This window comes from Notolepis coatsorum (assembly GCF_963971535.1).
Source record: "Notolepis coatsorum genome assembly, chromosome: 6".
Taxonomy (NCBI): domain Eukaryota; kingdom Metazoa; phylum Chordata; class Actinopteri; order Aulopiformes; family Paralepididae; genus Notolepis; species Notolepis coatsorum.
Window position 1 is genome coordinate 118,515,155 of NC_140170.1, and position 25,000 is coordinate 118,540,154.

The window sequence follows — 25,000 nt, forward strand, 5'->3', positions numbered from 1 at the left end:
CGACACTTGCTGCCTTCTCGGCTGAGGCGGGCACGCGCACTTATCCTGGGTCGCAAGTCTGGCTTGAGTTAACGAGACTGAATCCACCTTCGAGGAACAGGAAAATCCCGGCTTCAAACATCGGGTTAACTGAATCTGGATAATGACATCTTGATCGACTTAGTTGAACCAGGTACGGGGAATAGGGCCCTGAAAACTTTGGGAATCCCTGCTGTAGTACATAACAGAAGACTGACAGAGATAAAAGCCCACACACACACACACACACACACACACACACACGCACACACACACACACACACACACACACACACACACACACGGATGCACACGCGCACACACACAAACACGCAAATATACACACACAAGCACAGACTTATACTGATCTCCTCACTGCTATCCAACTCTGTGTTTTTTATAGCATGGGAAAAGAAGTGGTGTTTTTATTGCCATTTCCTGTTGGACATTTGTATTATTATTATTATTATTATTATTATTATTATTATTATTATTATTATTATTATTATTATTATTATTATTATTATTATTATTATTATTATTATTATTATTATTATTATTATTATTATTATTATTATTATTATTATTATTATTATTATTATTATTATTATTATTTTAGAAAAGTGTGCATATCTATTTGTCCTTTATTGAAGCAGTAGGAGGGGGAGTCAGATAAGGGACACTGGAGAAAACCAGTAACAACCCAATAGATGATTCCAGAGGTGGGTTCCTTACAGCCAGAATATACATCTTGCTCTGTTATTGGCTAAGTGTAATCCCACACTAGGAGTGCAGTGCAGTGTAGGTGTGATCAGTGCTAATAAAACAATGTAATTTGCCTGCTTGATAACCCCAGTGATGGAGTTATATTTAAACACCTTCTGTAGTTAAAATCCAAGCTGGGTTCAGCAAGGTGAGTTCATTCTATTACTCTACAGTGATTCCCCTGACATTTTGTTGAGCAGAGCTAGAGCTCTTATTTGAGGACACTGAGTGGGTTTGCCAGCTATATATACTCAGTATGCAGGGGCTGTCGCCGACTGAAGAAAGTCATAGGACTTTCTCAACTAATCAATTAAGTCTAGTTTATTTAATCAACAAACTGTGTTTCCCACATTCAATTTCAGAAATCTATGTGGGCCCTCTTGAGGACAATTTGCCCACCGGCACTTTGGCGACCTCTAGCAGCTCGGGTGTGCATATTTTTTAATACAATATGTGGATCGAATTAACGCCCTAATTGTTCCCTGTCGATTGCCCTTTCCGGCGACAAAATCCGTTCAGTGATTCAGAGTTACATGCCGATATGTGAGCTGTGCGCCAAAGCACACGGCTGACTTAAAAAAAAATCAAATACCACTCCCGACGTCCAAGCCTCTACCTCTGTCAATCATTTGGCAATCTCGAACATTATTGGACAGGGTTGTAAGGAATGAGTGTGGCTTTCCAATGGTACCCGACGTGGGAATGAGCGAATCAGGGATATAGGTGAAAAGTCACGAGCCAAACCAGGAAAATAATTATCCTTAGAATGCATTGAAGGCTATGAGAAAATCGTTTTCTTAGGAAATACTAATACTAAAAAAACGAATTTAGCATGAACTAAAAAGTAAAAAACCTTAAAAAATTACTAATCGGCTAACAAAGCCCAACAATTATTTGACTAAAATTTGTTAATTAGTAGTACATATTTCATTTCCACATGTCAAACAGACTACAACCCTTCAGAAGGTGTGGTGTGTGTGTGTGTGTGTGTGTGTGTGTGTGTGTGTGTGTGTGTGTGTGTGTGTGTGTGTGTGTGTGTGTGTGCGAGCATCGTGCATGTAGCTGTGATTGATGTTAGTGTTGCATTAACAGCTTTGCTAAGTGCTATGTGTTTCTGCACCCTGAGGCCACTCGCTCTCCTCCATTAGCGCCCACACTAACAACTCTAATTAGCTGGCTTTCCTTCGCCCACATGGGAAGAATCCATAAGTAGGCTCCCCTACTCTTGACAGGGTGAAGATAAGTACTAACTCTCCTCTGGATAATACCACCTCATACTGGTTACAGATGGATATATATATATATATTTTTTTTTACATGTTTCCATTTTCCACATAGGGGTGTGCATCTCTCCCTTATAAGACACTCCGATATCTAGATACATGGGCTATGACACAATTCAGAGATGATACATTTTAATACGAAACTATTCGGTGTGATTTTATGCAATTTGATACAGTTATTATTATTAACTCATTGACTGCCACGCTGTTTTCCCAAGTTTACTCCCTGGAGCTGGAAACATGTAAAGCAACAGATCAAATAGACAAAGGGGCAATTCCAACCAAACAAATACAAAGTGGAATTAGCCAAAGGCTCTATTAAAACGGAGGGTTTTTGGGCCTCGTTTAGAAATGTCCACAGACTGTGGAGCTCTCAGGTGTTCAGGGAGACCATTCCACAGCCTGGGAGCTGCCTAGCAGAAGGCCCCATCTCCCACGGTGCAGAGCCTGGTCCTGGGTTGCTGTTCTCCCACGGTACGGAGCCTGGTCCTGGGTTGCCGGAGGAGGTTGACTGTGCCAGAGCAGAGGGTGCGGGTGGAGGACTGGGGGTGAGGAGTTCCTTAAGGTAGGGGGGGGGACTTCTGTGAAGACACTGGTGGGTGAGGAGGGACACCTTAACCCTGTGATGCCCAAATTCAGAGGCCAGAATGTGAGACCTATAAACAAATGTACTATTCAATAGCATCGTGAGGCTGAACAACAGGACCCATTGACTATGTCATTTAAAAAAAGAATGTAATAGCTCAAATCTAAAAGTGATGATGTAACTAATTTTGCAACCGAGGGCCTCACAGGGTTAAATACAATCTTGTATTCCATGGGGAGCCAGTGCAGTTTTTTCAGGATGGGAGTGATGTGCTCATAATTGTGCACCCTCATCAGGATCCTGGCAGCGCTGGTTTGGACATACTGAAGTTTCTGGATTTTGACAGGAATCCTGATGAGGAGCGCATAACAGTAGTCAAGCCTGGCAGCACAATAAACTGTTCAAGATCCTCTTCTTATTAAAACACATATGATTATTCATATTTCACAGTTTTTGTTCTTCATGTTTCATTCACGACCAGGAGGCAGAAATGTAGTTCTCAATTCCATTTCATTTAATTTGTTTTTCCCTTTACAGGTTCTCTAGCAGAGCAGCAGCGAGGCATGGCTTCTATTCTAACAAACAAAACTGTCACTTCTCCCGAAGGATCAAACACACCCTTTTACAGGTGGCACGCGTCTCTAATTAGCGTTGGAGCGTGGGGCCTATGCCTGCGCGCAACTGACTTCCCACTGGGGGCAAAAATGGTGCGTTACAGAATATAGCCTATAATGCAATCTAATTCTAAACAATATGATAAACAATTTAACGTGAATCTCCATTTAGGCTATTATAAAACATATGTATGCCAATTCGATTACACCTTTTGCTACAATAATAAATGATATATTTCAAGCTGTTCAAATTATATTACTATCAAAAAGTCACAACAGGAGGAGATAAAGGCGTGGATGAGCTTCTCTGCATATGCCTGAGTGAGTGAGGGACGGAGTTTGTCAATGTTTCTGAGGTGGTGAAAAGAGGTTTGGCATAGGCGTGTGACACGGGTCTGGAAGGTGAGGTGACTCCCAGGTTGGTGACTGCCGTAGAGAGTGTGATGTTCTGGCTGGAAAAAGTGATGCTGGTGATGTTGGATGATTGGACCTGGTGTGGAGTACTGACAAGGATGGCCTCTGTCTTTGAACTATTCAGTTGCAAGAAGTTGAGCTTCATCCACGCCTTTATCTCCTCCAGGCAGGAGGTAAGTGTAGCAGAGGGACAGGGATCAGAGTGGATGGGGGTTGTCCTCAGGTAGAGCTGTGTGTCATCAGCATAGCAGTGGAAGGAAATTCCATGCCTGCTGATGAGACGACCGAGGGGCTGCATGTAAAGGGTGACACCTTGGGGGACACCACAGGTGACATTGTGAATCCCAGATTTTGCCTCTCCCAGTGCCACGTGCCCAGTTCTCCCAGTGAGATATGATACAAACGAGTTGTGGATGGTGTCAGAGTGGCCAACAGTGGTGTGAAGGCAGTGAAGCAGAACAGTGTCAAAGGCTGCCGTTAGGTCCAGGAGGATGAGGGATGGGGAGCCGGTGTCTGCTGTCATCAGGAGGTCATTGGTGACCCTGACCAAAGCTGTTTCTGTGTTGTGGCCAGGACGGAAACCGGACTGAAATGTATTGTCATCATACAGCACAGTATGTACAATTCAACTAAAATAAGTTTGGCATACAACCAGAGTGCAAATGTAACAGTAAAGTGCAATAGTAATATACAATGCACTAGGGCTGTCTTAAATACTCCGAAGCTTCAAAGCTTTGTTCGATGGGCATGGGATTCGAATGGGAAAATAAGTTTTTAATATAAAATAAAATATATATATAAAATATAAAAAAAAAAAAAAAAAAAAAATCTATTTTATAATTTTTTTTACCTGCAAAATCAACTCTGCCTCTCTTTGCAATGCCGTTTGTTATTTAACCTGTTAATCTGTAGACCGCTTTTGCCTAAAGGTAAATCGAAGATTGCTCCACTTCTGCAAGGTCAATTTGCATGTTCTTGGTATCTAGGAACATCTAGGGACCTGGGGGTATGTATTTCCAGTGTCAGAAATATTGTGTCTGTTACTAGGCTGAGTAAATTGTAATGAATAAATTAATTATGATTAATTATGATTTATGATTTTGATGATACAAAATTTAAAACAATTTCTGAAAAATGCTCACTGAGCTCATTCACCACCTTATGTCATGTGTCATCATGTGTACAAAGAATATAAGCAAATGAACCGTGGGAAGATGATTAAACAGAAGGATTTGTAGATACAGTAATTAATGATAATCGACTTTAATTATAAATTCATATTTGACCTTGAACTTGACCTTCACCTTATTATGGCTGTCACATAGCAATGTCTAATGACAATATAAAATATAAGCTGAAGCGGGCTGTATGTGAAAACCAGCCCCTTCAGTAGTGCACTAAGCACGGTCCCGAGCAGGTAAGAAATAAACAAAGGCGTTTTCAAATGGCAAATGATATTTATTATAGCGGGGCTTGAAACCCACTGTTCCCAAAGGAAAAATTATATTTATTATAGTGGGGATTTAAACCCACAGCACACACAAAGGGCAAAGGGTAATGGAGCACAAACAGGGAATATATAAATAAGACAAACAAACACTAAGCAAAATATAGACGTGTCATAAGACACAAAGCTATTAAGCAAAGGTAAGCACTGGGAACCACCCAGCAATAAAGCACTACAGTATATATCCCCCTTGATGGAGGGAGATGGCGCAGAGGCCAACAATATATACAATAATAATCCCACCTGTTAGGGAAGCACACAAAGTGGAAGATAAGACCAACACAATAAGATTGCCCACACACAGTGGTTAATGGCTTTTACAATTAGGCTACAAAAGTATCCACTCAATAGTGGTAAATAGCGGCCACCTCCACACTCCACTCTGGTCGGTGGCAGTGATTCAATGAGGCGCCCCGATGTGTGTCACCTCCCACTCTATTAACCACCCATCTCCACTGTCTGTCCGAAGGTGCACCAATCAGATGCAACCAATCCAATCAGGGAGATGAGTGGCATCTGCGGAACAGAAACAGGCGATTAGGAGATGACACAACATCACACATAGAAAACAACACAAATAATATATTACCCTGATGTTACATGGTGTTAAAATATATGGCAATAATGATAATGCACAACCCACGTACGTGACACCTCCCCCCATAGAAGCGAACCCACCGGGTGAGCAAAACATTATTACCTATACAACCAACATCAGAGCAGTACCCCCAGACCTACCCTCTGGATAAGGCATCGGCCACAACATTGTCCACCCCCTTTTTGTGACGGATGACAATGTTGTAGCCCTGCACCAACAGGGCCCAACGCATCAACCTCTGGTTGTGGTTGTACATGTGAGCCAAGAACACCAGGGGATTGTGGCCCATGTAGACCAACACCGGAATAGAGCTGGACCCCACGTACACCTCAAAGTGCTGGAGAGCGAGGAGCATCGCCAGCGTCTCCTTCTCGATGGTCGAGTAGTTCAACTGATGGTGTTTGAACTTCACCGAGAAGTAGCAAACCGGATGATGCACCTCGCCCTCTCCCGCCTGCAACAGCACAGCTCCAGCCCCAGCAGCACTCGCGTCGACCTCCAGCTGAAAGGGAAACGCAAAGTCAGGGGCTGCCAGAACAGGTGCACTGCATAGGAGAGATTTAGCAGCCTCGAAGGCGCACTGACACTCCGTGGACCACACAAAAGGTACAATAGGACTACATAAGGAAGTGAGGGGAGCCACCACCACAGAAAAATTTCTACAAAAACACCGGTAATACCCAGCCATCCCCAGGAAACGCCGTAGCTCGCGCCTCGTGGAAGGAGCCGGATACGCAAGGATCGCTGTTACCTTAGCGTCCACCGGGCGGACCTGTCCGTGACCCACCTGCTTCCCCAAGTACGTCACCGTGGCTTTCCCAAACTCACACTTAGCGAGGTTCAGAGTCAACGAAGCCTCCGCCAAGCGTGCAAAAACCACCCGTAAGTTAGCAATGTGCTCCGCCCAAGTATCGGAGTACACCACCACATCGTCCAAATAGACGTTACACCTAGGCACACCCCCCAACACCATGTGCATCAAATGTTGGAACGTGGCCGGTGCATTCCTCATCCCGAAGGCCATGACGGTGTACTGCAAAAAATGGTCGGGTGTAACGAACGCCGAAATATCCAAGGCTCGCTCTGTCAGGGGAACTTGCCAGTACCCCTTCAAGAGATCGAGTTTCGTGATAAACACAGCAGGACCAATACTGTCAATGCAGTCATCCATTCTGGGTAACGGGAACGAGTCAGGCACCGTCACCGCGTTCACCTTCCTGTAATCAGTACAGAACCGGGGAGACCCATCAGCCTTAGGAGCTAAAAGGCAAGGAGAGCTCCAGGGACTACGGCTATCTTTAGCCATCCCATTATCCATCAGATACTCAGCCTCGTTCCTCATCACCTCCCTCTTCGCCACCGGACACCGATATGCGTGTTGTTTAATGGGGGTCGCACCCCCCACATCAATATCGTGCTCCAGGACGGTCGTTCTGGAAGGCACATTAGACAACAACACAGGATAGGATAACAACAGTTGATGTACATCATCACTCTGTGACTCGGGCAGATACAACAGATGAGCAGTGACCTCACTCATGAACTCAGAGTAAGTCAAACGCCCCGTCTGCTGACCCTTGGACAACGCCTTCAAATCATCGTCCGGCAGGGGATTAACACATGTTAACAAAACAGCTGGAACAGCTCCTGGGCTGCCAGACTGCACCTCCTGCTCACTCCCACCAGCACGGGTGAGATACTTCTTCAACATGTTAATATGACACAACCGTGTCTTCCTGCGCCTCTCGGGCGTACATATAACATAATTGGTGTCTGATACTTTCCTCTCCACCTTATAGGGTCCTGCAAACCGGGCAGAGAGAGCTGACCCAGGCATGGGCAGCAAAACCAGCACTTCATCGCCAGCCTCGAACTGCCGCCCCACCGCCTTCTTGTCAAACCTCACCTTCATCTCCCCCTGGGCAGAGGCGAGGGCCTCCCTAGCCAACGAGGACGCACAGCGGAGACGCTCCTTGCACCGGGAGACAAAATCAAACACAGTCGATTTAGGAGAAGAACCAGACAACATCTTCTCTTTGAGCAGTTTCAATGGACCACGCACACTGTGACCAAACACTAGCTCTGTAGGGCTAAACCCAAGTGACTCCTGTTTAGCATCCCGAATAGCAAACAGTACAAATGGCACACCCTCGTCCCAACCACAACCCGTATCAACACAGTACTTCTTTAGCATCGCCTTCAGCGTCTGGTGCCAGCGCTCCAGCGCCCCCTGTGATTCAGGATGGTACGCGCTAGACACCGTGTGACTGATACCCAAAACCTGTAAGGATTGATTAAAGGTCTTAGACATGAAATTCGAGTCTTGATCACTTTGCACGGTTTTTGGTAAACCGTAAGTTGCGAAAAACTTGTTTAATGCCTTGGTAATTGCTGGGGCAGTAATTTTCCTCAGAGGTATTGCCTCTGGGAAACGGGTGGCAAGACACATAATAGTCAACATGTATTGGTGACCTGCCTTTGTCTTAGGCAGGGGGCCAACACAGTCAATGATCACATGTTCAAAAGGTTCCTCTATCGCTGGAATGGGGTGCAGGGGAGCTAAAGGAAACCCCTGATTTGGCTTTCCCACAATTTGACATGTACTACAAGTACTACAAAATGTTACCACATCGGCCTTCAGACCGGGCCAAAAGAAATTTTGCAGTATTCTGTCATTAGTCTTTGAAATACCTAAATGACCAGACCAGATATGTTCATGTGCTAACATCAAAACGTGACGTCTACACTCCACTGGTAATACAACCTGGTGCACTACATTCCAGGCATCCCCACACTTTAAGCCTGTCACACCTGGCCTAGCTACCCAAGTTCGCATCAACACCCCTTCTTCTATCAAGAAGGCGTGTTTCTTACTATCAGTAGTGCTGGCTACTGCCACAAAACAACTTGTTAGGGAAGAATCATTTTTCTGAGCGTCAATCAACGCTTGACGCGTTAGAGGCAACGGCATGTCGGAAAACTTGGGATTTACCAGTTTCCCCTGAACGCTACTCACACCCCTTTTCACCTCGCCACTAGACGGCCACCTGTCCTCAGCGAGAGCCTCGCCACAGATGGAGTCACACAGCGTCACCGCCTGCTCTCGTTGTCTCTCCTGAGCCCTAGTCACAGCACAGACAGGAAAAACATTTGGGTGACTTTTAATCAACGCATCGCACAGAAACTCAGACACTGGGGCGTCCACCACCTCCAGAACTGGAATTACCTTCCCCCCAGCTATATCATTCCCCATGATAAAATCAATTCCGGCTACCGGAAAAGATGAACGAACCGCCACGGAAAAACAACCCGTGACTAGATCTGATCTCACATGTATCCTATGTAACGGAGCGGGTGTAAAACCCATTTCGATTCCCCGCACAATAGCACTTGATTTACAAGACAACTCCTCATTTAACGGCAATACATCCGCGAGAATAAAGGACTGCGAACCACCTGTATCACGAAGGACTCTCACCTCGCGTTGGTCACAGACTTTACCCGACAGTGACATAAAACCAGAAAATATAAAAGGTTCAAAACAACTGTCTGGTTTCTCCTGCTCTGGGCGTGAGACAGTGCTAATCAACCCCACCCCCTTTGGTTTCTGAGCTGGCCTTTTAGTATCCTGCCGATCGCGTAATGCATGACAGTCCGCCATCAAATGACCTGGCCTCTTACAATAATGACATTGTCTCTTGTCAGACGGAGGCGAGCGTGGCCGATACGCTCGCTCGCCATTTCCCCAAAATGGTAATTCCCGAGAGGGAAACGCACCGCCTCTAACATACACAGTATCGTTACGCACAGAAACATGTTTGTGCGTCAACGCCAATTCATCCGCCAAAACAGCAGCATCTTGGAGAGTAGACACTTTCTGTTCATTCAGATACACCACAGTTCGTTCGGGCATACAGATTTTAAATTGTTCCATGAGTACCAACTCGCTCATGGCCGCAAGATCCTGCACCTTACTCGCCGAGCACCATCGTTCAAAAAGATTCCTCTGTTCACGGGAGAAATCTGTATTTGTCTGAGAAGGGGATTTTCTGAGTGAGCGAAAACGCAGTCTATATGCTTCGGGAACCAACTCATACACACGTAAAACAGCACTCTTCACTCGCTCATAATTCAGACTGTCATCCATGGTTAATGACGCACACGCATCCTGGGCTTTACCAGTCAGTTTGCACTGAAGCAAAATCGCCCACATATCCTCCGGCCAATGCAGAGCATGTGCAATCCGCTCAAAAGCAGAAAAATAAGCCTCTACCTCTGACTCTCGGAACATGGGCACCAGAGAAACGTGCTGGCTGATATTAAAGTGAGCCGGGGAAACTCCAGCTGGAGAGGGGGTAGCACTAGCACTACCAGCTCCAGCCTCCAACCTCAGCTTCTCTATGGCCAGTTGGAGTTCCCTGTCTTTCTCCTCCTTTCTCTCCAGCCCGGCTCTCTCCTCCATCTCCTTTCTCTCCAGCCTGTCTCTCTCTCTCTCTCTCTCTCTCCTCTCTATCTCATACAGCCGCTTTGTCCTCTCTGTCTTTCTCTCTCTCTCTCTCCTCTCTATCTCGTACAGCCGCTTTGTCCTCTCTGTCTCTCTCTCTCTCTTCCCTGTCTCTCACCTCCCTGCGCAAAACCGCTCTCTCCTCCATCTGGAGACGGGCAAAACGCAGGCCAGAGCGCTTATGGCCAGACGACGTGGATTCTTTATCTGAATCGCCCGCGCCCTCACTTCCAGCTCTGGGAGTACTAACATTTTTCCTAATAGCACCACCCTCCGGGCTAAGATCACCTAAGGGAGATTTATCGCCAGTGTTTTTAACCTCCTGGTCCACTAACAGTGAGTCACTATGACTTACCACTCCCCGAGCCGTGCTGAACACCTGTTGCTCCACTAACCCAGTTATTACAGCCGCCTTCAAATCAGCCTTGGACTGGGAACTTTGCACAGAAATATTATAATATTTAGCAATAAGGCATAATTCCGCCTTAGTGCAACCGTCCAAATGATCCTCTGACGGATCCACTACAAAGACCTCCAAAACAAACGCCGACGCAGCCATAATATGTCTTTATGCGTGACTATGATACACCAAAAAAAATAATGTCCTCATTTAGCCAACCATGACCGTGCGCAATAATAATAGACACATTCTGCATTTATACCTCTTAACCAAAACAATCCAACTGACCACATCTACTACTAATGAAAACAATAACAAATGTTCCTAACCACCCAACTAGGATCACCCGTGTCACTCTAGCCTATCCCAGCTAAACTACTCCCCTAGCGGGACGAGGCTACACATATCTTCAGTCGCTTACCGATTTCATTGCGCGCTCCACCGGAATCACGACTTGTGCCCCCCTCCCCCTAACCAGGCAGGTGACCCCCCTGTTACCTATGTGGCAGAAAAAAGAGATCTGGTTAAGAGCATACACGAGTGGTCAATTATTATACAAAGACACGGCATGGATACATAAATACTAATAAACAACAACGCCACCTTACCTGACACCATCAGCCCCTATGTCAAACGTACACAGAAGACCGGCATTGAGCCCCCATGTCACATAGCAATGTCTAATGACAATATAAAATATAAGCTGAAGCGGGCTGTATGTGAAAACCAGCCCCTTCAGTAGTGCACTAAGCACGGTCCCGAGCAGGTAAGAAATAAACAAAGGCGTTTTCAAATGGCAAATGATATTTATTATAGCGGGGCTTGAAACCCACTGTTCCCAAAGGAAAAATGATATTTATTATAGTGGGGATTTAAACCCACAGCACACACAAAGGGCAAAGGGTAATGGAGAACAAACAGGGAATATATAAATAAGACAAACAAACACTAAGCAAAATATAGACGTGTCATAAGACACAAAGCTATTAAGCAAAGGTAAGCACTGGGAACCACCCAGCAATAAAGCACTACAGTATATATCCCCCTTGATGGAGGGAGATGGCACAGAGGCCAACAATATATACAATAATAATCCCACCTGTTAGGGAAGCACACAAAGTGGAAGATAAGACCAACACAATAAGATTGCCCACACAGTGGTTAATGGCTTTTACAATTAGGCTACAAAAGTATCCACTCAATAGTGGTAAATAGCGGCCACCTCCACACTCCACTCTGGTCGGTGGCAGTGATTCAATGAGGCGGCCCGATGTGTGTCACCTCCCACTCTATTAACCACCCATCTCCACTGCCTGTCCGAAGGTGCACCAATCAGATGCAACCAATCCAATCAGGGAGATGAGTGGCATCTGCGGAACAGAAACAGGCGATTAGGAGATGACACAACATCACACATAGAAAACAACACAAATAATATATTACCCTGATGTTACATGGTGTTAAAATATATGGCAATAATGATAATGCACAACCCACGTACGTGACAATGGCCAAAGCATACATCTATGGATAGGGAAAATGCTCCTCTTTCCAATGGCAGGGTTGATTTAGATCTGGATTTAGTCATTTCTTGCGGTTTTTACGATAATTAGCATTTTCAGATACATTTGTATTTCCGATAAAACATATAAAACATTGGTAAAAATGAAAATATACACTTTGACTACTGTTTTTGATAGGGTTATGGTATTTACTCTTGGCTACAAATATATATATTTTTAAACATTAACCTCTTAACATCCAAGGGCCCACATGTGGACGATTCTTTGCTGACCTCTAGTGGCTCGGGTGTGCATTTCCTTTAATACAATATATAGGTAGAATTAAAGCCCTATTTGTTGCCTGTCGATTGCCCTTTCAAGTGACAAAATCCGTTCAGCGGTTCTCGAGTTACATGCCGATATGTGAGGCGTGCCCCAAAGTACGCAAAAGTACACATTACCACCACCGACTCCCGGGGCTCTGGCTCGAAAATCTTTGCACAGGGTTGTAGCCAATGAGTGTGGCTTTCCAATGATACCCCATGATATGATAATTGGGGATCTATTACGGTCTCTATTGATAAAGGAAAAAAAGGTCTCCTATAGGGGGACCTTAAGGCTTAACAGATTTACATTCACATTTACATTTAGTCATTTAGCTGACGCTTTTATCCAAAGCGACTTATAAGTTCTGTACGACAAGACAGCAAGAAGGGTACAACTCTATCAGCTGAGTAACAATGTTCATAAAAGTGTTGCGTGTTACAGTGTAGGTTAGTTTATTAGGACAAGTGCATGACAGTAAGGTTAGTCAGGGTTAGTTTTTTTTTTTTTTTTTTGAGGTCGGACTCTGCACTGACAGATTTGTGTTCATTGTGCTGCTTTTATAAAGCCCGAAATGACGGCTTACAATATTTCATGAAAGCAAAGGGTTTCGTTTGTCTAAGATTTAAAAAGGTTTAAACTTTACAGCACTACAGTATATATCCCCCTTGATGGAGGGATGGAGTATTTTTTATAGTGTCCCGACCCACATAAAAACATGTCTTAATAAAAAATTAAGTCGAATTCTGCCTTTGTCTCTATTAACTACATATAAATATTTATATAATTGTTTGCTTTATAGATGAAGGTTGCAACATAATTATGTAATGTAATGTTGTTGGCTGTGTAACGGAGAGCAGCCACCCAGGCAGCGCAGCTCCCGACTCATTATTAATTAATTAATCCAATCCAATCCACTTTATTTATAGAGCACATTTAAAAACAACAAAGTTGACCAAAGTGCAGTACAAGTCCCACAACATAAAAAAAATTATAATAATAATATATATATATATATATATATATTTTTTTTTATCTCGAAGCTTCAAATTAAAATCGAATCTCGGCCCCGAAGCTTCGAATGCCAAAAAAATATTCGAAGGTCAGCCCTACAATGCACAGGTGATTAAACTGGTTAAACACGATTGGGTTTAGTTCTTATTTATTTATTAATTTGCAGTGTGTGTGTAATGATCACGATGCATCGTTGAGTCATGATTATAAATGTAAAACGTAATTATTAATGATACAAATATTGTTTTATATAATACAAATATTTATTATTATGATATTTATTTAATTCCGAGGATGTCTGTAGAATCGAAGTGAACACAATCACCAATGATTTATCCCAAATTAAGCCGTTAAAAACATGGGCGCACTCCAATACATCCACTTATAGTCATATTTATTATTATTATAATTATTTAAATCTGTGAACACAATCACCAAAGATTTCTCCCAAATGAAGCCTGTAAGAACACAGGCACACATACATCCAGATATAGTCGTATTTATTATTATGATAATTATTTAATTCCGAGGATGTCTGTAGAATCGAAGTGAACACAATCACCAATGATTTCTCCCAAATGAAGTCGTTAAAAACATGGGCGCACACCAGTCTACAGTCTACCAATCTACGAAACGAAGTTGGTAACTTTCTCGTAAGTCTGTTCGAGAATGAGGTCCACAGTAAACAGTGTGCATTACCAGCAGTTATACAACGGCATGCAAATTTCTCGATTCTGATTGGCCATTCACACGTCTTTATTGGCAACAATCCACGGTCCTGGGCTCAGGACCCGCCCACAACCAAATCACATAACCCTCCCCGGCTCACTCCGGGAGAAAACAGGATTGCGGACAACAAATGGTTATGTTGAAAGCACCATAACGACTAAATATGAAGCGATTCTGTCAAGGGGAATGTGTTAGTCCTTTAAACAATGTTGGATGATGTAATTGATGGGTCTTGACTCAATCTAGAACAAAAGAAAAATCGCGGATTGATTGATAGATTAATTGATTGATTTAAATTTCTTCCTTCCTACTTTCTACTGACTGCAGCGTTCTCTCTCACTTGACGCTGGCGTACCCACAAACACACACACACACATACACACACACACACACACACACACACACACACACACACACACACACACACACACACACACACACATACACACACGCACACACACACTGTGACACACACACACACACACACACACACGCACACACACACACACACACTCCTGTCTGCAACAGCGGGGGAGTCAGACTGAGAGAGAAGCAGCGCTGTTTTAAGTGAGCATGGTCTATTGAATTGATTGATTGGTTGATTGCTAATTTTATTACTGTACCCCTGGTTTCCAACTGGTTAAGTTTAGGCTAAAAGAAATAAATAAAAAAATAGGGCGAAGAAAACGTTTTTTTCCTATAGGGCAAAGAAAACGTTTTAATTTGTTTTACCTACTTTATAATTGTGTGTATTGAGCCGTAATGTATTGTACCCATTCTGCATCTGGTAATAAAATTTTCAATCAATCATTCCAATAATACACAGTTGGATGTGTTAGTTGGTTGGATGCACTTCAAGCTGCTTCCACATGAGGCAACTTCTCTCAATCATTCCAATAATACACAGTTGGATGTGTTAGTTTGGTTGGATGCACTTCAAGCTGCTTCCACATGGAGTTGTGGGAACTACTTTTTCTGGCGGATGGTTTTTTCAATAAATCTTCGATTAATGTGTGTTTATTGTATAGAAATAAGGTTGGATGAATCTGGCAGTTGTATAAAAGCTTTACACCACGTGCAGTCGTGATTTGTGACCAATAAACCATGCCTAGGGGGGTCTAACGACCCTCGGCTGCGCCTCGGGCCTAACAACCACCCCTAGGCATGGTTTATTGGTCACAAACCACTCCTGCGTGTGATGTAATGCTTAATCACAGGATACAGGTAATACTAATAATAATAATAATAATAATAATAATAATAATAATAATAATAATAATAATAATAATAATAATAATAATAATAATAATAATAATAATAATAATAATAATAAATTGGATTTAAAGAGAGAAGCGCCTTTCTCAGACTCAAGGACACTTTACAAAGAGAGAAGCTATATAAAAGAAAGGGTAAAAATATGAATATATATATAGTAACAACAGGAAAAAATAAAACAAATAAAATAAAAAAAGGAAGCAAGGTGCTGTCCAATTGGACGAAACAGTAACAAGACAATTTACAAAAACAACAGGATCTGTAGCTTAAAAGAAAAGGGGGGAAGGGGGAGGGCTACTTGGGAGCAGGGCCGTGTTGCGTGAAGGCAAGTGTGAACAGGTGTGTTTTTAGGTGGGTTTTGAAGAGGTTGATGGTGTCAGAGCCTCGGATGGAAGGGGAGAGGGAGTTCCACAGCCTGGGGGCAGCTACAGAGAAAGCTCTGCCTCCCAGTGTGGAACGCCTGGTGCGGGGGATGGCATAGAGATTGCAATACGTTCAAAAGTGGACTGTTAGCAACTGTTAATGCACTGTGATAATTGATTTTGAGTTGAGTGAATGAGCGTGTGTTTCTTGGGGGGGGGGGGTACCATGTTGTGCAGGGTGGCAGCTTCAGTTGACATACTTGACGTAAAGATCCTTTGGCCACTCAGGAATGGCAAAGTTTTGAAGCGAGGGTCTCGAGTGGATGCAGTGTAGATGAGGTCATGGAGGTGTGTGTACCGTTGTTAAATGCCTTCTTCATCTCAGTAATAATAATAATAATAATAATAATAATAATAATAATAATAATAATACTTCGTTTTATATAGCGCCTTTCAGAGGACCCAAGGTCGCTTTACATAAGGGGGGGGGGGGGGGGGGAGATAACAAGTCAACAAACACAGTGGACAGACATGAGTGTCGTGTCTTCATCTGATGCCTCAAAGTGCTTTTGAAGTTTTGCTTTGAGGAGGCCAATCATTGAGATTGTGGGCTGCTCATCCTCACACGTGATAGTGGTCACAACTTTTATTTGGTCTTTTATTTGATATACAACTCTGGCATGCATTTGTCTGTGAAATGCTGTCTGCTTGGTATCTTGTGACTTGGCTCTAATGTATTTACCATGTCATGAAAGCCATCACTCTTAACTGCACTGTAGGGTTGTAGTTAAGTCCTTAGCAAGAAAACACGCTATATATGCTGTGTTTACCTTAGACCTCTCATAGTTGTGGCCAAGGTGTGGCTGGAAAATGTGTTATTATCCATGTCTTTGTCTGGCATGTTCTTGCTTGTGCTAGCTGTAGCTACAAGCAACAGATTCCTTGTCACCTGCACAGGTTGGTTTCACCATGCAGGCCAGACTGTTGTCCAATTTCCCTTACTTCTTATAAAATCATAATGCCATCCAAACTTTATATTTTTGATTGTGCACTGTGAACCTGTAACCCCACCCCTAATCCTAAACATAACCATAACCATAGCCATAACATTAACTTAACCGCAAAGTCACAGAGAAGCTAGAAATAGGTGTGCAACTTTTCGTACCATTATGCTATGAACCAGTGCATGATAATATGTTGCATTAATCCAGTGAAGAGTTGAATGGGCACTGCCTTGTGTATGTATTAGCTAACGTTTATTTTGCTGTTGCATGCACATAGAACACACATAGGACTGGATAGGGCGAGAGGTTAGGCAGGTTAAATTGCTATTCTCGCATTTAGGTACCTGACCTGATTACTTGTTATATGCTTTGTATGCTTCCCCTGATTACATACACCTTTGCATGATGCAGTGCTGCTGCACTGTTGGTCCAACCTCAAGAGTTATTATTTGGAAAATCCTATATAATATAGGATCAGTGTTGAAAAGTGACCCTATATCATGCACCGGACATATGGTGCATAATTGAGCTTAGATTGAACCCTTGTGCATCCCTAGCAATGGCTGAGCTCACTGGGCTTAAGAGATGAAATGATGGCTCATGTTTAAAGCCATATAATTGTAACTGTTTACTATTTAAAAAATAAAATGTACCCATGATTAACAGTAATAGCATAATCTCAATATATCTCTCAACAGATTACTCATATTTATGAATTATAACCACTCAAACCTGTGTTTGTTTGATACAACGTGTTTTTTCATCAAAAAAACGGATAAATGTTGTTTTTTACCATATTTCTCATATTTCTTTTTAAAACATTACATTTAGAAATATCTCGACGAAATACCTCTGAATACGAATAAAAGAAATATTAAAGATTCGATGACTAGTTCGGCCAGAAACGGCGTTGAGGCGAAACGTTACAAAGTTTTTTTTCATCGAAAAAAACGGATAAATGTTGTTTTTTACCATATTTCTAAATTTTTTTTAAAACATTACATTTAGAAATATCTCGACGAAATACCTCTGAATACGAATTAAAAAAAAATTAAAGATTCGATGACTAGTTCGGCCAGAAACGGCGTTGAGGCGAAACGTTACAACGTTTTTTTTTATCGAAAAAAACGGATAAATGTTGTTTTTTACCATATTTCTCATATTTCTTTTTAAAACATTACATTTAGAGATATCTCGACGAAATACCTCTGAATACGCATCAAAAAAGATATTAAAGATTCGATAACTAGTTCGGCCAGAAACGGCTTTGAGGCGAAACGTTACTAAGCGCTCAACTTACCCAAATCTGGTGCGGGCGGTTCCAAGTTGTTCTGCGGCAGAAATCTTGGGCTCGCCTCGCTGTTGGGAAGAGAACCAGACCTGCTCCGTGCGTGACACTTCCTCGTTGGCGCGCACCGGCGATGGGGGGCTTGTATTTCGGCGTGTGGCGCGCTGTCGACTGCGCGGTCCGGTTCGTCTCTGGTTCTGTCTCAGAAAATCCACTCGCTCTCTCCCCCCACCACCCCAAACCATGTCTCCGGAGTTTCAATCACTGGCAGACCGGTACAGCCTGGTACAGCCTATCTCACCTCCCTTGAATTGTGGCAAAGTTATCTGTAGAGCGATTACGCCACCATGTGTTTTACATCGGTAACAGCACATCCTAACCTAGACGGGGTTCTTAGCTCGTGGAATATGCAATGGTTTGGTAAATATATCGAGAATTGAACGAATGAGAGTAGATTTAAAAATGGTTAAAAATGCCGTTTTAACATGGGAGAGGATGGGAGTAGAAAAAGGGACCAGGGGTAAAGACGGCACTAAACACTATAACTATTGTTTTAGAGTGTTTCATATTATAAGCTTTTCACACAATGAACATATATGTAAAATTAAGATATTTACCCAATTTCATGAAATAATAATAAACACAGACACCGCTGTGCTCACACACACACTAAAGATATTTAAAAAAAAGTAGAAAAAGGGACCAGGGGTACACAAGGGTTAAAACTAAAAAACGTATACGTCTGTTTTATGTTTCCAAACCTAATTATGTAAAGTTGGTAAATTGTAGTGTGTATTGTACATTGATAATAATAATAATAATAATAATAATAATAATAACTTTATTTGTATAGCACCTTTCATACAGGGGATTGGAGTTCAAAGTGCTTTACATTAGTAAGAAATAAGACATAAAATCAGTGTAAAACAAGCAGCAAGAGCAAAGCATAAAGTGGGATAAAATAATGCAGATATATTAATCAAGGTCATATCAGAACCTCACGTTCCAATAGGCTTCTTGAATTCCTTTATTTTTTTTGATCCACTTTTTCTCCTCCTATTTTTCTTGTATTTTCCTCCCATCCCAATTTAGTCGTTATGCCAATTCCCCCCTCCCCTTCCTGGCCGTTGCACGCAGTTTCCCCCTACTTGCCGGTCTAGGGAGCCCTGAAGTCTATCACATGCTTCCTCCGATACATAGGAGACAGCCAGCAGCCTCTTTTCACCTGGCAGCGAGGACTCTCATCTCAGATTACCACCCACCGGCTTCCCTCCCACTGACACTGCCAATTGTGTCCGTATGACGACCGGCCAAGCCGGAGGCACCGCTGACAGCTGGATTCGATACCAGTGTCTCTGCGGTGGTAGACAGACGCTTAGTCCGCTGCGCTACCCGGCCGCCATAGGCTTCTTGAGTTCCTGTAATCTGTTACAAAACATGTCAAAGGTCATAGTGTGCACCCAGCGGATAGTAAAATAATAGCAAGGGTCCAACCAGACCAATACTGTCAGGGGATGTATCACTTGTTTCGCTCAACAACAGATTTTGATTGACAACTGCAAATATGAGCAAAAACGTACTTACTTACCAAAAACAGACTTACGATATGGTTATTTGTCTCAAGCCTTCAATCATAGAGGCAGAATCAATAACTGAGTACCTCAGATGAAGAACCATATAACTGTTTCAAGTCTGGAGGACTAATGATTTCAAACCTTATTACCTAAAGATGTTAACTCACTGGTAAGATAGTAGAGGTTGAGTACTATCTTGTGATGTATCACGTTCCACGTGATTCGGATTGACTTTACGACTGCAAATACGTGGGTTGTCCAAAACTATTTAAAAATGGAGCTTCAGTCAGACTCCCCTGGGTAAATAGAGGTAAAAAAAAGTGGACTACTTTTTATTTTATAAATGTTCCACAAATAAGTGAAGGACTCAAATATACCTGATTATTACATGGCGTTTTAACATTCGCCAAAATGCTTGATTGTGATTGGTCAATAGCGCTCCGTTTCCCCTAGCAGCGGTCAATTATTTCTCGATAACTGACCGCTGCTATGGGCAACGGGCAATAATGACCGCTGTTAGGGGCAACAGAGCGCTATTGACCAATCACAATCAAGCATTTTGATCGCAGTCATGAAAGCTATAACCTCGTTCCCAGCTTTATCTCGCACAGCTGCACTACATCAGGTGAATCAAGTCCACACCTGTCTGCGATGGCAGAGGAGCCACAGAACAACTGCGTCTGCATTTTATCTCGTCTTGTCGCTGGTGTAAAATGAATTAGGTATATTGTTAGTAAATTAGCCATGTAATAAGCGGGATAATGTATAGCTATACTCTGTCATTGTCGCAAAATAATTGACCTTCACTGCGTTTAGAACACCGTGTCGGTCAATTATTTTGCGACAATGACCTCGTAGCTATACATTATCCCTCACATAGTTCAGGGTTTTATTTCAAAGATGCCAGTGTTTTGTCTCCTCTTCTGTGTTTTATTTAAAAGTAGGTCTACACAGCCAGTCTTTTTCTCCTCTTCATACAAGTTTGAGGTTTTCCTTTGTTATAACAGGTCAAAACAGCAATAAAAAGTCAAATTTTTGTTGCTTTATAATTCCATTATTGCAACAAACTGTGTGCTATAAGTATAACGTATAATAAATCGCAAATTACTTTGGGTATGCAATCATCAGGCGTTTTATGCTAAATGTGGGGTATGCTTGTGGATAACTATATATAAAATGTATACATTGTGTTATCTTCACAGTAAATTGGTTTTGTGGCTCCAGAGGAATTTTATTGTGTGGGAGGTTGCTGTCCCCTGATCTACACTGTAAGAATAAAAGCTGCAAGAAATCGGTAAATGTCTGGCATCAATGGTTTCCAAATACTTACTGTCAAATTACAGTAAAATCAAATACATTTACAGATTACAACCTTTATTTAATGGTTAAAAAGGTAATTTACTGTATTTTTATGGTATTTACACTTAAAGTCGAAAAACAAAGGTAATCTGTAAAATAATACAGTGAATTTCCTGTGAAAAAATGTATCAGTATATGCCCTCACCCCGTGATGGATTATAAATAATAATAATAATAATTAATTTAATTTATATAGCGCTTCTCAATTACCCGAAGTTGCTGACTATTATCATATCTACAGTATACTTGCTGTAGACCATGGCAATGGAATACATTTAGAACCCATACAAAAGCATGAAGTGCATGTTAATTGTCTTGAGATGACTCCATTTAAGAATTTCTATGGTTTCAAAGATGATGACTGGAACACTGTGAGCTTCTCTGCTAACCACAAAGGCTGTAGCCTACAGTATGTGCTTGGGTGTCCCTTCTTGGGCACAGGGACAATGCAGGAGGTCTTCCAGTGCTGGGGCACCCTCTCCAGCCTCAGGGAGAGGTTGAAGAGATGCCGAAACGTTGCTGCCAGTGCCAGCTGTCCGACACACACCTTGAGCACCCTGGGGTTGGTGTTGTCTGGTCTTCTGGCCTTACTCATGCTGATCTTGGAGAGCTGCCTCCACAGCTCGCTGTAATGATGGTCAGGGTTGGGGGGTGGTGGGGGCAGCATGCTGCTGTCTCCGAAGGTAGTGGGCTGGTGGCTAGGGTGGTGGGGGACAGGCTGCTGCCGTCTGCCCCCCCACACACACCTCCCTGGTGTTGTTTGCCTGTAACCTACTCTCCAGTATGTCCTTATAGCTGCTCTGAGTTCCTTTTTGAGGTCATTTTGGACAGCCTTGGTCCCCTCTGTGTCCCCTGCCATGAGGGTTCTCTTTTTCCTGTTCAGTAGGTTTTTAATGTCCTTATTAATCCAGGTTTTATTGTTGGGGAAGCAGTGTACCTTTTTGGTGGGTACAATGCTCTCCTCGCAGAACCTGATGTAGAAAAACAGAATGCTTCATTACCTTGGCTCTTATTTCTAGGCGATAATTAAATAGTGTAAGGATCTATATGCCATAGGGGAAACATCTTCAGTCCAGAACCCAGGCTGGCTACATCTCATCTGGCCCTGGGACCTAATCTCATTAAAAGACAATACGTATACCTTCGTTGAGGAACCACCAGAGACGGGTTCCTGTGACCCATTTTAGGTTGCTGTGACCCATAGTTTCAGAAACACTGCTGTGATTCTGATTGGAATAATCATTGAGATAATCATACTTGTACAAATAATCATGCAGCGTAATGACCTATGAAGGGAGACCGAACAAGTGGCAGACAGAAACAGGCAGATGGAGAGAGAGAGAGAGAGAGAGAGAGAGAGAGAGAGAGAGAGAGAGAGAGAGAGAGAGAGAGAGAGAGAGAGAGAGGCAGAGAGAAGGGGAGAGAGAGGCAGAGGGAAGGGGATAGAGAGGCAGAGGGAAGGGGAGAGAGAGGCAGAGGGAAGGGGAGAGAGAGGCAGAGGGAAGGGGAGAGAGAGGTAGAGGGAAGGGGAGAGAGAGGCAGAGAGAAGGGGAGAGAGAGGCAGAGGGAAGGGGAGAGAGAGGCAGAGAGAAGGGGAGAGAGAGGCAGAGGGAAGGGGAGAGAGAGGCAGAGAGAAGGGGAGAGAGAGGCAGAGGGAAGGGGAGAGAGAGGCAGAGGGAAGGGGAGAGAGAGGCAGAGAGAAGGGAAGAGAGAGGCAGAGGGAAGGGGAGAGAGAGGCAGAGGGAAGGGGAGAGAGAGGCAGAGGGAGAGAGGCCAAAGACTAAGGGAAATAGATAGAGTGAGAGACAGGTGGGAAAGAGAGAGAGAGAGTTGTCTGCAGCCAGATCAGCAGAATGTGATGATGATGCTTGTCTGACTGCATATTAAGACTGCTCCTGCTCCCAGGAGGTCAGTCAGCAGTTAATGGGAAATAGATTAGCTGTGTGTGCGTGCGTGTATGTGTGTGTGTGTGTATGTGTGTGTGTGTGTGTGTGTGTGTGCATTCGTGTGTGTGTGTGTGTGTGTGTGTGTGTGTGTGTGTGTGTGTGTGTGTGTGTGTGTGTGTGTGTGTGTGTGTGTGTGTGTGTGTGTGTGTGTGTATATGCGCATGGCTGAGCTAATACATTCTGGCATTCACTTAATTCATCAAGTACTGTATGTCTGATTAGATAAGTTACAGTGAGAATGAACTAGCAGCTGTGTGTGTGGTGTGTGTGTGTGTGTGTGTGTGTGTGTGTGTGTGTGTGTGTGTGTGTGTGTGTGTGTGTGTGTGTGTGTGTGTGTGTGTGTGTGTGTGTGTGTGTGTGTGTGTGCATGTGTGCATACACATGTGAGTGTGTGCCTGTACACATGTGTAGGTGTGTGTAGTGGTGACACTGTTATTTTATTTCTGCTTATCCTATGAATACACTAGAGATTTTTCAATTATTATTACAGACACATGTTGTGTATGAAACTCAAATTCGAAAAGTGGAGATGACCATACAATTTTCCAGGAAATATTATAGCAAATGTTTGTTCTAACATCTCCATGGTAACTCTTCTTGTAGGTGTGGCCTGCTACAAGTTGGGGACCGTCTCCTGTCAATCAACGGAATAGCTACAGAGGACGGAACTCTAGAAGAAGCCAATCAGCTTCTCCGGGATGCAGCACTGACCAATAAGGTCACACTGGAGATAGAGTTTGACGTGGCAGGTGGGTTTGAAAAGCATTTTATGTATAGACCTACACACACACACACAACATTTTAGATGCAATCTAAATTGATGGAGTTGCCATTCCCATCCAAAACTGCATTGGCACAAATGGTCATTTGACACCCAAACTGTGCCCATGAACGCCATTAGCCACTGGGGCAACAGTGACTCGGGAAGTAGAGCAGTCGCCTGGTAATAAGAAGGTTCCTGGTTAAATTCCAGCTCCTCCTGGTAGCGTGTTGAGGTGTGCTTGAGCAAGACACTTATCCCTTTGTTCCCGATGAGCAGGTTGGTACAGGTTGGCACCTTGCATCAGTGTGTGAATGTGTGAGTGAATGGGTGAATGTGAGACATAAGTTGCAAAGCACTTTGGATAAAAGCTCTATATAAATACAGTCCATTTACCATTTGCCACACATTACTTTCCATACAACGGTCGAAGATAATGACCATAGTTTAAAACTAGCCTGCAGATATTGTCCAGCGGCTGCACAGCACTGTGGACTCTGCAAAAGGAAGCTACTGTGCAACAGGACGTGGACCAAATTGTGGTTGTGTCCTAGGAGTAAGACATGCGTGTGAACTTAAAGGGGACATGCATTGCTATTCCTTGCACTATTTGGGCAACTTTACACAATTCCTGAGAGTCTATGGAACACATCTGTACGTTTTTTTTCAAAGTACTCAAAAGCATAATTTTTCAGCCTCAGGATATCTATCTATCTATCTATCTCTCTCTCTCCCTCTCTCTCGCTCGCTCGTTGTCTGCCTCGCTCTGTTTGAGGAAGTGAAGATATTTCCACTCGCTCTGCTGTCGCTGTCAACCATAGAGTGGGCGTTAGTTATGCAAATCAGTGCTATATTCACGTCAGCAATACTGTCAAATCAGAACAGCTTAGTTGAGTGAGGGAAGATCTCGTGAACTTGAGACTAGACTGATGAGTCAATATGATAATTAACGACACAGACCACATTGATATAATCCCCAATTGCTAGGATACAATGCTAAACACTGGAAAAGGCCATTTATAATGCATGGGACCTTTAACTCTAGAAGAAAGGAAAAGAAAACCTGAGGAGGAAGAGGTTTTTCATGTTGGAGATGTTCGCAACACTTGTCTGAGGAAAGGGGCTCACATGACTTCACCCCAGACAAATTTGATCTGGGGGACTGTTTCACATC

At 43.2% G+C, this 25,000-nt stretch overlaps 1 protein-coding gene across 1 annotated transcript in view; it reads left to right on the top strand.

Moving 5' to 3' along the window:
* Positions 1-25,000, top strand: part of grip2b (glutamate receptor interacting protein 2b) — a gene marked incomplete at both ends in the record, with an annotated part of 726,896 nt that overhangs the window by 644,699 nt on the left and 57,197 nt on the right. Inside the window, one exon of the mRNA XM_084315732.1 lies at positions 23,670-23,815. Within this exon, the coding sequence (XP_084171858.1) occupies positions 23,670-23,815 (146 nt within the window). The remainder of the gene's footprint in view (positions 1-23,669; positions 23,816-25,000) is intronic.